The sequence below is a fragment of the Adiantum capillus-veneris genome, unplaced genomic scaffold, assembly GCF_014529385.1.
Source record: "Adiantum capillus-veneris isolate H3 unplaced genomic scaffold, ASM1452938v2 Hic_scaffold_454, whole genome shotgun sequence".
Taxonomy (NCBI): domain Eukaryota; kingdom Viridiplantae; phylum Streptophyta; class Polypodiopsida; order Polypodiales; family Pteridaceae; genus Adiantum; species Adiantum capillus-veneris.
The window spans coordinates 45,162-59,814 of NW_028221540.1; the positions used below are offsets into that span (position 1 = coordinate 45,162).

At 42.9% G+C, this 14,653-nt stretch overlaps 1 protein-coding gene and 4 non-coding genes across 5 annotated transcripts; 3 read left to right on the forward strand and 2 right to left on the reverse strand.

Annotated features, from left to right (window-relative positions):
• Positions 1-591: 591 nt before the first annotated feature.
• On the reverse strand, positions 592-678 carry TRNAS-GGA (transfer RNA serine (anticodon GGA)). Its single transcript has one exon. It is a non-coding gene; the product is annotated as a tRNA-Ser (tRNA).
• An 8,768-nt stretch (positions 679-9,446) lies between these two features.
• LOC147416831 (photosystem II CP43 reaction center protein-like) lies at positions 9,447-13,163 on the forward strand. Its single transcript, XM_086508030.1, has 2 exons — positions 9,447-10,813; positions 10,863-13,163. Exons 1-2 carry the CDS (start codon positions 10,147-10,149, stop codon positions 12,197-12,199), a joined length of 2,004 nt encoding a protein of 667 aa, XP_086364156.1. The 5' UTR covers positions 9,447-10,146; the 3' UTR covers positions 12,200-13,163.
• TRNAS-UGA (transfer RNA serine (anticodon UGA)) lies at positions 12,497-12,585 on the reverse strand. Its single transcript has one exon. It is a non-coding gene; the product is annotated as a tRNA-Ser (tRNA).
• A 254-nt stretch (positions 13,164-13,417) lies between the features above and the next one.
• Positions 13,418-13,488, forward strand: TRNAG-GCC (transfer RNA glycine (anticodon GCC)). Its single transcript has one exon. It is a non-coding gene; the product is annotated as a tRNA-Gly (tRNA).
• A 310-nt stretch (positions 13,489-13,798) lies between these two features.
• TRNAC-GCA (transfer RNA cysteine (anticodon GCA)) lies at positions 13,799-13,870 on the forward strand. Its single transcript has one exon. It is a non-coding gene; the product is annotated as a tRNA-Cys (tRNA).
• Positions 13,871-14,653: the final 783 nt, after the last annotated feature.

Consider the following 14,653-nt stretch of genomic DNA (forward strand, 5'->3'; position numbering starts at 1 on the left):
CACCTAACTCTGTCTATTTCGAAAACGGGTGAACCAACGGGATTAGTCAACCATCTGGTCAACCGGGAATCCGTCAATTTGGATATCAATGAATTGTTAGTTGTTGAGTATTACTCTCGAAAAGCTTAGTAGAAGAAGCTTTTATTCGATTCAATCAAATACTTTGTAGATATTTGTCCTGAAAATACTTAGTTGGAAAACTCCGAATGATGCAAGTTGGGGGGCGGATTAGCAGAAAGTCATGAAAAGCTATTCCGTCTACCTCTTAATCCTCTAAGTCTTGAAATTTAAAAACCTTCTCTTCTAGTTTCGAGGGTGACGGAATATTTTCCGATTAAAAAAAAAGTTGATTTGGCCCACGACGTTGTTTCCCAGTTATAGTTATGCGCTATTTCGGTCCATTTGATACCGAAGTGAAGAGATAGAGTAGCCCCCATCTATCGTTTTTGTTGAAGTATTCTTTCAACTCCTTTTTATCCGTATCCGGAAACAGATTAAAACTCTTATTCCGACTTCATCTTTTCCAAGATAATTGTTCAACTACATTTCAAGGAATAGACAAAAGTATCCCGAGAAAGTAATAATAGAAATAGGAAAGGGAGGGATTCGAACCCTCGGTAGCTAGAAATCTACATAGCATTTCCGGTGCCACACCTTAAACCACTCGGCCACCTTTCCCCGAGCTGCGATATTTCACCAGTGAAACCTCTGATTTTATTTTATGACTTTAGGCGATGAAGTGGCAAGTAATTTGCGGGTATCCGTTTCACTAAGTACCCCTCGAAATAGGGGTGAAACGTGACGGAAGTTTCCGACACCAATTAAAATCTCATTCCACTTATCACTCGACTACTTCTCTCTTCCAAGTTATTCTCCAAATAGATTTCTTACCTTTCTTCCGTAATTTCAACTGACGGATTAGTAATAGGTGAAGTAATAAAAAGAAAACAAGGAGTAATTTTGATTATGCCTAGGTCGCAGAGAAATGATAATTTTATTGATAAAACTTTCACAATTCTAGCGGATATTCTCATACGAATTCTACCTACTACTAAGAGGGAGAGGGAAGCTTCTATATACTACAGGGATGGTGCGATTCGAGAAGGGAGGTAATTTAGCACTATTCCCACTTAATTGGAGAAAACTCTCAATTTGAAAAGCCCACATTTGAGAAAGGTGTTTTTCGAATGCCGAACAAATCCTTCGGTTGCGTATCCACGATTGATGCAGCCCCGCAAGCTACGGCTCCCGTCTCCCGCGGATCGAGGTATCGAGCAAGCAGGAGGTTAAACCTGTTAATTGGTGATACGTGGAAATCTTAGGAGTAAGCGTGGAGGGGGTATACACCACTAGAGAAATCGGCAATACAAACTCTTCGTCAACCTCTTAATTCAAAAGATGTTATGCGTTTTCGACAACTCCGGAGTCGCGATAACGACTAATTGCGATTGGGGTAACAAGCAACCATCCCGTTTGTATTTTGGATATCCCTTAGATCATCGGAGATTGCCGGGGTGAATAATCCTCTGAGAAACAAAGCGTTGGGAACGAAGAAATTGCCAGGGAGTTTAGCTACCACTAATTCATTGACGGCAACGCAATCGATCCAATAAAAAAAGAAACTCCTTGTAAGAAGGATGGTTAGATACCGATTTTGTCATACACTAACCCCCGCCTGGTTAGAAATCTTATCAAGAGCAGGAGTAATGAAACTTCTCAAATTGCTTCCTCGTAAATTAAATTGGGCAGGAGGAGCCGTATGATACAGAAGTTTCACGTGCGGTTTTGAATCGGGGCTTTTCTGCGTAAGCAACCGTAACGGATGTCGGCCCAATCAGAGGGAGAATATGCAGAAGCTTCGGGAAGTTACTACAAAGCCATGCGTTTGGAGATTGATTCTTACGACCGAAGTTACATACCCCACAATATAGGTCCTATTCATACCAGTAATGGTAACCATGCAAAAGCTTTGGAATACTACTTTCAAGCGTCGGAGCGTAATTCCTTTTTGCCACAAGCTTTTAATAATATGGCTGTGATCTGCCACCACGTGCGACTATCTACACCTCGGGACTCCTCGGTTCATGATCAATCAACCGATAAAAAAAAAGGCTTCCCCCAGCATCTTTCTAGACGGGAGTTGCCACGAGCTGCGGGATTTAGCCCCCTTCCAAACAATCCGAGTTCGGAGGAGGTAACCGGCCTAACCTTCCTATGGATAATTTAACTAAATAAGGGGATGCAGCGTCGTAAGGATTTCTCATTGAAAATCTGGATCGATACAATGAAGCTGGCTCATCAAAGATTTATGCAACTCGTTTCTGTAGAAGAGGCAGTTGAAAAAGCACTAAGTGGCGAGACACGGCGTAGTACCAAATCCCAAAGGAAAAAATTTCTCTCATTTTGAAAGATCCATGTTGAGATAGGGTAGTTAGTGACGGGAGAGATTTTTATTCTCTTCCCAATAGCTGTGAGTACGGAAAAGGTTTTATTTGGAACGAATAGAATTGAAAACCTGGCTATTTTTAGTTTTCCCACACCTCACCTCGGAGTAGGATTCATCCCTCACCCAAAGGGTGGGAGTGCAGTCATATGAGCCGTATGGGGTGGGAAACCCCCAAGTTCGGTTCTGAAGGAGGAGATTACTGGGAAAGGAATCATCCATTCTTGTCGAGGGGAACAGGCCATTTATCAAGGAGATTTAGAAATTTCGGAAGCTTGGTTTGATCAGGCTGCTGAGTATTGGCGACGGGCAATAGCACTTTCCCCCGACAATTATGCCGAAGCACAGAATTGGCTGAAAATTACGGGACGCTTCTCCCCGTCTCATCGGTGGGAGAGTTGGAACAACAGTACGAGAGTAGCGTGACTTCCTAAATAGGGAAGTCAAAGTAAGTAAAACTTTTTGTTTCTCAGACGTCGACCCCCCCCCCCCCCGGGGGGGGGGGGCAATTAGTATTACTTATCAAGTCCATCAGGCGCCGCTAAGCCGTGTAATAATACCACCGAAAGCCTATCCCACATGATCTCTTCACTATAGACGTTCAACTTTCAAATTTGGAGGGAAGTAACAGATTCTTGCATGTTAATGAAACCCCCAATTCTCAGAAATTTTATATCTCCTGTTGGTAGGTTGTTGCTATCCCCTGCTCGAAGAGAGGAGAGTCCCAATGACTATTCGTTCGCCAGAACCAGAAGTCAAAATTATGGTAGAGAAGGATCCTGTAAAAACTTCTTTCGAGAAGTGGGCTCAGCCTGGACATTTCGCAAGAAATTTAGCTAAGGGTCCCAGTACCACTACATGGATTTGGAACCTACACGCCGATGCCCATGATTTTGATAGTCATACCAATGACTTGGAGGATATATCCCGTAAGATATTTAGTGCGCATTTTGGCCAACTAGCTATTATTTTCATTCGGTTGAGCGGGATGTATTTTCATGGAGCCCGTTTTTCCAACTATGAGTCATGGCTGAATGATCCCACACACGTAAAACCCAGTGCCCAAGTTGTTTGGCCAATAGTGGGTCAAGAAATACTTAATGGAGATGTGGGCGGGGGGTTTCAGGGCGTGCAAATAACGTCCGGATTCTTCCAACTATGGCGAGCTTCCGGAATAACTAGCGAGTTACAGCTCTATTGCACAGCCGTGGGTGCTTTAGTTTTTGCTGGATTAATGTTTTTTGCTGGTTGGTTTCACTATCACAAGGCTGCTCCAAAATTAGCTTGGTTTCAAAATGTCGAATCCATGTTGAATCATCACTTGGCCGGTCTATTGGGATTGGGATCGCTAGGATGGGCGGGACATCAAATACACGTATCGCTCCCTATCAATCAGCTCCTAGACGCAGGTGTTGACCCCGAAGAAATACCCCTTCCTCACGAACTCATCCTTAATCGTGATCTTCTAGCTCAGACGTATCCAAGTTTTGCAAAAGGATTAATTCCGTTTTTCACTTTGAACTGGTCGGAATACTCGGATTTTCTAACTTTTCGCGGCGGATTGAACCCGATAACAGGGGGTCTGTGGTTGACTGATACCGCACATCACCATTTGGCCATTGCGGTTCTCTTTTTGGTAGCTGGTCATATGTACAGGACAAATTGGGGTATCGGGCATAGTACGAAGGAAATACTAGAAGCTCATAAAGGACCTTTCACGGGTGAGGGACACAAGGGTATTTACGAGATTTTGACAAGTTCATGGCACGCTCAATTAGCTATTAATCTTGCCACTTTGGGATCCTTAACAATTATTGTCTCTCACCACATGTATGCTATGCCGCCTTATCCCTACTTAGCTACCGACTACGCAACACAACTTTCTTTGTTTACACATCACATGTGGATAGGGGGTTTCTTAATAGTGGGAGCAGCTGCACATGCAGCTATTTTCGTGGTAAGGGATTATGATCCAACTACTCAATACAACAACCTGTTGGATCGTGTCATTCGTCATCGTGATACAATAATTTCACATCTTAACTGGGTCTGCATCTTCCTTGGTTTTCATAGCTTCGGTTTGTATATTCACAACGATACTATGAGTGCCTTGGGGCGTCCTCAAGATATGTTTTCGGATACCGCTATTCAACTGCAACCAATCTTTGCCCAGTGGATCCAGAATACTCACGCCTTGGCTCCTGGATCGACTGCACCTAACGCAACAGCAGGCACCAGCTTGGCCTGGGGTGGGAGCGACTTAGTAGCAGTGGCCGGCAAGGTGGCCTTAGCTCCAATTCCATTAGGCACCGCAGATTTTTTGGTGCACCACATCCACGCATTCACAATTCATGTTACTGTACTAATATTATTGAAAGGCGTCTTATTTGCACGCAGCTCTCGACTAATACCCGACAAAGCAAATCTTGGTTTTCGCTTTCCTTGCGACGGCCCCGGAAGGGGGGCACCTGCCAGGTATCTGCTTGGGATCACGTATTCTTGGGGCTATTTTGGATGTACAACTCTATTTCAGTGGTTATATTTCATTTCAGCTGGAAGATGCAATCGGATGTATGGGGAAGTGTAAGTGAACAGGGAGCAGTGAGCCACATCACTGGAGGAAACTTTGCACAAAGTTCAACGACAATCAATGGATGGCTGCGAGATTTTTTGTGGGCACAGGCTTCTCAAGTCATTCAGTCATATGGTTCTTCATTATCTGCATATGGGCTTCTATTCTTAGGGGCTCATTTTGTCTGGGCCTTTAGCTTAATGTTTCTATTCAGTGGTCGCGGCTATTGGCAAGAACTTATTGAATCTATAGTTTGGGCTCATAACAAATTGAAAGTTGCTCCTGTTACCCAACCCAGAGCTCTGAGTATTATACAGGGACGTGCAGTGGGAGTAACTCATTACCTTCTGGGTGGAATCGCCACAACTTGGGCATTCTTCCTGGCGAGAATCGTTGCAGTGGGATAATGGCTAGGAGGATTTGAGAAACATTATGGTATCAAGATTTCCAAAGTTCAGCCAGGGTCTATCCCAGGACCCAACTACTCGTCGTATCTGGTTTGGCATAGCCACTGCGCATGATTTTGAAAGTCATGACGATACTACCGAAGAACGTCTCTATCAAAAAATATTTGCATCTCACTTTGGTCAGTTAGCTATTATTTTTCTATGGACCTCTGGGAATTTGTTCCACGTAGCTTGGCAGGGCAACTTTGAAACATGGGTACAGGACCCATTACATGTCAGGCCGATTGCCCATGCCATTTGGGATCCTCATTTTGGTCAACCGGCGGTCGAAGCCTATACCCGGGGGGGGTCCGCGGGCCCGGTCAATATTGCCTATTCCGGCGTATATCAGTGGTGGTACACTATTGGTTTACGCAATAACGAAGATCTCTACACCGGAGCCATTTTTCTGCTAGCTGTTGCTGCTTTGTTCCTACTAGCTAGCTGGTTACACCTCCAACCCAAATGGAAACCAAGCATCTCCTGGTTCAAAAATGCTGAATCTCGTCTTAATCATCACCTATCAGGATTATTTGGAGTGAGTTCCCTAGCTTGGACAGGCCACTTGATTCATGTAGCTATTCCCGAAGCAAGGGGCGGGCATGTCAGATGGAACGATTTATTGACTACTGCCCCGCATCCCCAGGGGTTGGGACCTTTTTTTTCGGGTCAATGGAGCGTTTACTCGCAAAATCCTGACTCTAACACCCATTTGTTCAATAGCAACCAAGGAGCAGGAACAGCTATTCCAACTTTTCTGGGGGGATTCCATCCACAAACTCAAAGTTTGTGGCTAACTGATATGGCTCATCACCACCTAGCAATAGCCGTCGTGTTTATAATTGCCGGCCATATGTACAGAACTAACTTTGGTATTGGACACAGCATGAAAGAAATTTTGGATGCTCACATTCCCCCGGAGGTAAGCTGGGACGTGGACACCGGGGACTTTATGATACGGTGAATAATTCTCTCCACTTCCAATTAGGACTTGCTTTAGCTGCTTTGGGAGTCATCACCTCCCTTGTTGCACAACATATGTATTCCTTACCCGCCTATGCTTTTCTAGCGCAGGATTATACGACCCAAGCAGCACTATATACTCACCACCAATACATTGCCGGGTTTATCATGGCAGGAGCTTTTGCACATGGAGCCATCTTCTTTCTTAGAGATTATGATCCCGAGCAGAATAGAGATAATGTGTTGGCAAGAATGTTAGAGCACAAAGAAGCAATTATATCTCACCTAAGTTGGGCTAGTTTATTTCTGGGTTTTCATACGTTAGGTCTTTATGTTCATAACGATGTAATGCTAGCCTTCGGGACTCCGGAAAAACAGATTCTTATTGAACCCGTATTTGCTCAGTGGATTCAATCTGCTCATGGTAAAGTTTCATACGGTTTTGACGTGCTTCTATCTTCAGTAGATAGTCCGGCAAGTAATGCTGGTCGGGGCTTGTGGTTACCTGGCTGGTTAGACGCTGTTAACAGTAGCAATAATTCGTTATTTTTAACGATTGGTCCCGGGGATTTTCTCGTTCACCACGCCATTGCTTTAGGTTTACACACCACTACACTAATTTTGGTGAAAGGTGCTTTAGATGCACGCGGGTCCAAGTTGATGCCGGATAAGAAAGAATTTGGTTATAGTTTTCCTTGCGATGGCCCCGGCCGAGGGGGAACTTGCGACATTTCTGCCTGGGATGCTTTCTACTTAGCTGTCTTTTGGATGCTGAACACAATTGGATGGGTTACCTTCTATTGGCACTGGAAACACATCACTTTATGGCAGGGCAATGCTGCTCAATTCAACGAATCTTCTACGTATCTAATGGGATGGCTAAGAGATTATTTATATGGCTAAATTCCTCGCAGCTTATTAATGGCTATAACCCCTTTGGTATGAACAGCTTATCTGTGTGGGCATGGATGTTTTTGTTTGGGCATCTCGTGTGGGCTACCGGGTTTATGTTTTTGATTTCGTGGCGCGGTTACTGGCAAGAACTCATCGAAACTTTAGCTTGGGCTCATGAAAGAACGCCTCTTGCAAATATGATACGGTGGAAAGATAAACCGGTTGCCCTTTCTATCGTTCAAGCGCGACTGGTTGGATTAGCGCACTTCTCCGTGGGTTATATATTTACCTACGCAGCTTTCTTGATAGCATCTACATCAGGTAAATTTGGCTAGTCTTCATCTTTGTTCAACTACAAAATTGCTTGTTCCCGCGTCAGATTTACCCTCACTATCCTTTCTACTCGGCACACCGACTGCCTACTTGTTTCGTAGTAATAATACAACTCTGCTCACCTACCTACCAATTATGGCAAAAAAAAGTCTTATTGAAAAGGAGAATAGTAAGAAAAAATTGGTGAAAAAATATAATCTTCTTCGCCAATTTTTGAGACGAGAGATTAAGAATAGTTTGCGGATCCAGGATAAACTAATTATTTCCGAAAAATTGCAATCTCTACCACGCAACAGTGCACGCGTTCGTCTCCGTAACCGGTGCTCCCTAACCGGACGACCCAGATCCAATTATCGAGATTTTGGTTTTTCCAGACACGTACCCCGCGAGATGGCACACACCTGTGTCTTGCCTGGAGTGTTGAAATCGAGTTGGTAGAAAAACTACTTACCCCCCCGCCTTATCTACCGCTTGTTTAGAGAATTGAAATCTTATCTATTTATCGATAGATAAATAGATAAGATAGGATGGATAGATAAAATACTGCAATTTACTCATCTTCATCATTTTTGTTTATGCATTATTTATGTCCAATGTAATTCTTTAAGAGATGTATAATACTTACGTTAGAGGCATTAACTACGGGGGTGGAGCAGCTTGGTAGCTCGCGAGGCTCATAACCTCGAGGTCACGGGTTCAAATCCCGTCTCCGCAAAGTCAATTGTCAATTCTTTTTCCAATTTACCGGAAGTTCCTACCGGGGATTAAAGAGAATCAGTTTTTCCTTTCCGTTCTACTGACTTCCCCATGGATGCAGCTTAATTAGTTCAATCGAGGAAATAAAAATTGGGATTCTACCCCATTTTTATCGCCAGTCTATATTTATTCACAGTACATAGGCCCCTTTAACTCAGCGGTAGAGTAACGCCATGGTAAGGCGTAAGCCGTCGGTTCAAATCCGACAAAGGGCTAAAATAGTCATGTAAGATGCTAATAGAGAGAGTAGTTATCCAAAATTTAGATATCCAGTACCATTGGCTAGGAAAAAAAGATACTGGAGTCAACACGAACCCTGTTCGTGGGGGGGGGGGGATCTTAATGTAACTAAGTCATCATGCAAAAAGAATATTGTATTGTCTCCCGCGGTATCGGTAAATCAGTTGGATATACTTTTTTGTACCAGAGACATTTTGGTTATTCTTACCTCGGGAATTAAATGCAAATCTGACGAAAAGACAAACAATAAATAGATTTATCTATTTATTGTTTTATAGATATATATCTTTACATCTGCAGTTGCGAAAGAAGATACAAAAGAAGAATTGTAATTTGGGAAATAGTTTTTCCCTATTCACTGTATTACAAAACAAATTTCAATTACTGAAAAGATTCTTACAAGTCTCTGGTACTCTCCCCTTTTCCACATCTTTCAAACAATTGGAAACCGTTTACACTGCTAGGAGTCTAGATGGAGACATAATTATCCTGTTCGATGCATAAATTTCCGACACACCCTCTGGTTGCTACCTATTTTTGTTAGTCGAGACAAAATATTTTTTTAAGGTTTCCTAGGCATTGGTAGAATAAGTCCCTAAATATCCTCGAAGTAGAGATAGATGCAATAAAAAGCATAAGTTCCGCGTATTCCTATGCATAACATGTGTAAACTCCTTATACTATACTACAAAATTTCGTATTTACCTACCCCGGATTCTCGGAAACAACTCGACTTTCCGTTGGATCAGGTTCGTTGTTGTGTTAAAATGGTTAGCGAAGTCCTGGAAGAAAAGGGGGCTTACCTACTAAATATCTGACGTGGCAGAAGGGATCTCCCAGAGACAAGAAGGGATGATATATTGGAACGACAAGCAGGGAGGAGAAAGAATTGGGCAAAAATGATGAATAGAATAAATTGAAAGAAAAGTGAAAAAAAAATGGAAAAGGGCAAGAAGGCCTTGTGAAAATATTACGATTTTTGATCTCGCACGACAAATTCTGATAAAATGACTTATCAACAATCTGGTAATCTCATATTCAAGAGAACTATACCAACTCCTGGAATATAGAAATAGGAATGAGGGACCTAAAAGTGGTTTGGGTAGCTTAGTGGGAACAGATATGACAATTGCCATTGGAAAATCTTCCAAAGAACCGAAAGACTTATTCGACAGTATGGATGACTGGCTCAGGAGAGATCGTTTTGTATTTGTGGGTTGGTCCGGCTTACTACTATTTCCCACCGCTTACTTCGCCCTGGGGGCTGGTTCACGGGTACGACCTTTGTGACTTCGTGGTATACTCACGGATTAGCAAGTTCTTACTTGGAGGGATGCAATTTCTTGACTGCCGCGGTATCTACCCCTGCTAATAGTTTGGCCCACTCTTTGCTTCTTTTGTGGGGTCCTGAAGCACAGGGGGACTTCACTCGTTGGTGCCAATTGGGGGGTTTATGGACTTTTGTCGCCCTTCATGGTTCTTTCGCCTTAATAGGTTTTATGTTACGCCAATTTGAACTGGCTAGGTCCGTACAATTACGCCCCTACAACGCAGTAGCTTTCTCTGGTCCGATTGCGGTTTTTGTCTCCGTATTTTTGATTTACCCTTTAGGACAATCCGGTTGGTTCTTCGCACCTAGTTTCGGTGTAGCGGCTATCTTCCGATTCATTTTGTTTTTTCAAGGTTTTCATAATTGGACTCTGAATCCATTTCATATGATGGGGGTTGCAGGAGTTCTGGGCGCTGCTCTCCTATGTGCCATTCATGGTGCTACAGTTGAAAATACTCTCTTTGAAGACGGCGACGGTGCAAACACATTTCGGGCGTTCAATCCAACTCAGTCTGAAGAGACTTATTCGATGGTAACTGCAAATCGCTTCTGGTCCCAAATATTTGGTGTCGCTTTTTCCAACAAACGCTGGTTACATTTTTTCATGTTATTTGTGCCAGTGACGGGTTTATGGATGAGTGCTATCGGAGTAGTTGGTCTCGCCTTAAATTTGCGCGCGTATGACTTTGTCTCCCAAGAAATTCGTGCAGCAGAAGATCCCGAGTTCGAGACTTTCTACACAAAGAATATCTTACTAAACGAAGGGATCCGTGCCTGGATGGCAGCTCAGGATCAGCCTCACGAAAATCTTGTATTCCCCGAGGAGGTTTTACCCCGTGGAAACGCTCTTTAATGGAACTCTCTCGCTGGGTGGTCGCGATCAGGAAACCACGGGTTTTGCTTGGTGGGCGGGGAACGCCCGGTTGATTAATTTGTCTGGTAAATTGCTTGGTGCCCACGTAGCTCATGCTGGTCTGATTGTATTTTGGGCTGGAGCTATGAATTTATTTGAAGTAGCTCACTTCGTATCAGAGAAGCCTATGTATGAGCAGGGATTAATTCTACTTCCCCACTTGGCAACCCTGGGTTGGGGGGTAGGTCCTGGCGGGGAAGTGGCCGATACCTTCCCTTACTTTGTTTCCGGAGTGCTACATTTGATTTCTTCCGCAGTTTTGGGTTTTGGAGGCATATATCATGCTTTGATTGGTCCCGAAACTCTGGAAGAATCTTTTCCTTTCTTTGGTTACACTTGGAAGGATAAAAATAAGATGACTACAATTCTCGGTATTCATCTAATATTACTAGGTTTCGGCGCTTTCCTACTGGTTTTCAAAGCACTCTATTTCGGAGGGTTGTATGATACATGGGCACCCGGTGGCGGAGATGTAAGAGAAATTACGAATCTTACTCTAAACCCCAATATTATCTTTGGTTACCTACTAAAGTCTCCGTTTGGCGGAGAGGGATGGATTGCGAGTGTAGATAATCTAGAAGATATTATCGGGGGACATGTGTGGCTCGGATCCATCTGTATTTTCGGCGGGATTTGGCACATATTAACAAAACCGTTTGCCTGGGCTCGTCGAGCTTTTGTGTGGTCCGGGGAGGCTTATTTATCCTACAGCTTGGGAGCTCTAGCCATATTTGGCTTCACTGCCTGCTGTTTCGTCTGGTTCAACAACACAGCATATCCTAGTGAATTTTATGGTCCCACCGGTCCAGAAGCTTCTCAAGCTCAAGCTTTTACCTTCCTCGTTAGAGACCAACGTCTCGGCGCCAACATAGGTTCTGCCCAGGGACCTACTGGGTTAGGAAAATACCTAATGCGTTCCCCCACCGGAGAAATTATTTTTGGGGGCGAAACAATGCGCTTCTGGGATCTTCGTGCTCCTTGGTTAGAACCTCTAAGAGGTCCAAATGGTTTAGATCTTGGTAAGTTGAAAAGGGATATACAGCCATGGCAGGAGCGACGATCTGCGGAATATATGACTCATGCACCCTTAGGCTCCTTAAACTCTGTAGGCGGGGTAGCTACCGAGATTAATGCTGTAAACTATGTATCTCCCCGAAGTTGGTTAGCAACTTCTCACTTTGTTTTGGGATTCTTTTTCTTTGTGGGCCATCTATGGCACGCAGGTAGGGCTCGTGCAGCCGCAGCCGGCTTTGAAAAAGGAATTGACCGCGATACCGAACCCGTTCTTTCTATGACACCCCTTAATTAAAATCCGAAGAATTTGTTTAGATGATGAAAGGGTGATGGCAGAAAAGTAAAATAGGTAAATAATTTCCCACGCGCTAACAAGTGAGGACTTAATAAATTTGCCTCCTCTTCTTTTAATTCATCACATTTATTTAAGATCTATCTATCCAACTGGATAGGTAGATTCCAACTCATCATCTAGTCATATGTTATACACACACAAATAATGGTTTTTTGCAACGTATTGGAGGAGAACCTCTTCGGATCGGAGTAGATCTCAGCTATCACTCTTGCCTCCTTTATGGCTGATCCAAATGTTAGGAGAGAGAGGGATTCGAACCCTCGATGGCATCGAGGTGCCATGCCAGTTTTCAAGACTGGAGCCTTAAACCGCTCGACCATCTCTCCCAAATAGGCGAATTCTTCCTTTGAGATTCGGAGGATAAAAAGTGTAACCCAAGTCTACCAGATGATTGGGGAAGACAATCGAGTTGCGAATGAACCGCAAAAGTTTTTGATTCTAAGATCTATTTGTATAGAGAGAGATTTTTTTTCTACCCTTGCTACGATACAACAGATACGGGGTGAAAATATCGCTACATGAGATAAACATCTTCAATAGCGGGCGGGGTTGAGCTAACTTTTCTAGTTGAGAGGTGTCGTAGGGATTTGATAAATTAGTCTTAGAAATAGACGTTTGTTCCCTACAAATGAAAACTTCGCAGCAGCTCCGTCGGATGCGGATTAAGTGGTACAGAAAATCAATTCCTCATGCGAAAGGAATCGGAATTATGACTACTGCTTTTCAATTTGCTTTATTTGCATTAATTGCTACCTCATTTTTACTAGTTGTTGGTGTGCCTGTGGCGTTTGCGTCTCCCGGAGGATGGTCTGACAACAAAAATATTGTTTTTTCAGGGGCCTCATTATGGATTGGATTAGTTTTTTTGGTAGGTATACCCAATTCCTTCATCTCCTAAAAGTCTGTTTTGGTTCTTCCCCTCGTAACTTACCGTTACGGGTGGGGAATTCAAATGTGAGACGAGATAAATAGATTTTCCACCGCCAGAAAGAAGGATTTGCAATTTGCAATACATAACTCAGTTTAAGTTGATTTCGTAAGAAAAGAAATGAAGTTATGTAGGTAAATTTAATCTTTTCTTATATTAAAAGAAGTGTGTATTAAGGATCTCATTGGCAAAAGATGCAATTTGGTGCGTAAAATAAAATGATGGATTGCGCGGATATAGTTGAGTGGTAAAATTTCTCCTTGCCAAGGAGGTGACGCGGGTTCGATTCCCGCTATCCGCCTACTTTGGGGACAATAAAGAGGTTTGACCCCAAATGAAGAAACATACAAAACTCTTACCTATAGAATAGAAATTTCAAGTTTTTGCAATTCACAATTTCGTTCGAAATTTCGGGGCGAATAACTAGGTTGCAGGTTGTCATTTTCGAAGTGGATGCATATGAAACTAGAAATTTTCATCGGGAGCATAGGGGAAACTACTTGTCAGTTTCTAATCTCAGCACTATACTCACTGGTGAGACATTTCGTCTGACCGGCTGAACGTCCTCGATGGTCTTTTCAAGTCGGCATTAGAATAGAATCTTTGAAACGGGCGATATAGTCAAGCGGTAAGACGTAGGACTGCAAATCCTCAATTCCCCAGTTCGAATCTGGGTATCGCCTGGAAGAAGAAATGGAAAATAACAATTTGGAAGATTAAATTCATCTAATTTTACTCACCCATCTAGGTAGGGTTTTCCGGGGATTGCTTGGTGCGCCGAAATCGGATACAGGTTGAGTTGCTCTATAGCTTGTTATAGCCTAACACATTCCACGTATCTCGACAAATCACGCATCGACAATCCCGAATAAGTATACTACTACTTAGTCAGTAGCAAGTAGGAATTGACAAATCCTACAAAATTATAAAAACTACCCAGTAACATTGGAAAAGACGACTTGGATTTATACATACTCGTTGTTTCTCGCTACTAGGGGGGTATCCTGCAGAAGAAGATATCTGATTCTTATTACGTACTTTGACGCTTCCAAAGATTTAATATGCATCTGAGCTCGAGGCTAGTTAGTTATCGGTAAAATTTGGGGAGTGAAAAGATAGGAATTATAATTACGGATTCAGTCACTATAGCTTGGGCTGCCTTGACGGCAATTTCTACGTTTTCCCTCTCGCTTGTAGTTCGGGGAAGAAGTGGGTTGTGACTTGTGTCGAGTAGCTAATTGATCCTTCGTTAAACGGATCCTTTATCTAGTTAATTTAGGATTAATTTAGGAATTAAATTACACTGCATAGATTTTTTTTTTTTTTTTTTTGCCTATAAGATTTCTTCTCGTATCAAAATCTGGAAATTGAACAAAAAAAGTAAATAGATATATCTATATTATTTGATTCCGGGGAGAAGAAATTCTATGAGGGGTTTTAACAAACCCAAGATCATTATTTTAACC

What these genes read in the sequence shown, in the direction of transcription:
- LOC147416831 (XM_086508030.1), top strand. Translation starts at nt 10,147, where the DNA reads ATGTTACGCCAATTTGAACTGGCTAGGTCCGTACAATTACGCCCCTAC. An exon ending in CCCCGAGGAGGTTTTACCCC is followed by an intron (nt 10,814 to 10,862) that starts GTGGAAACGCTC and finishes GTCGCGATCAGG; the next exon opens with AAACCACGGGTTTTGCTTGG.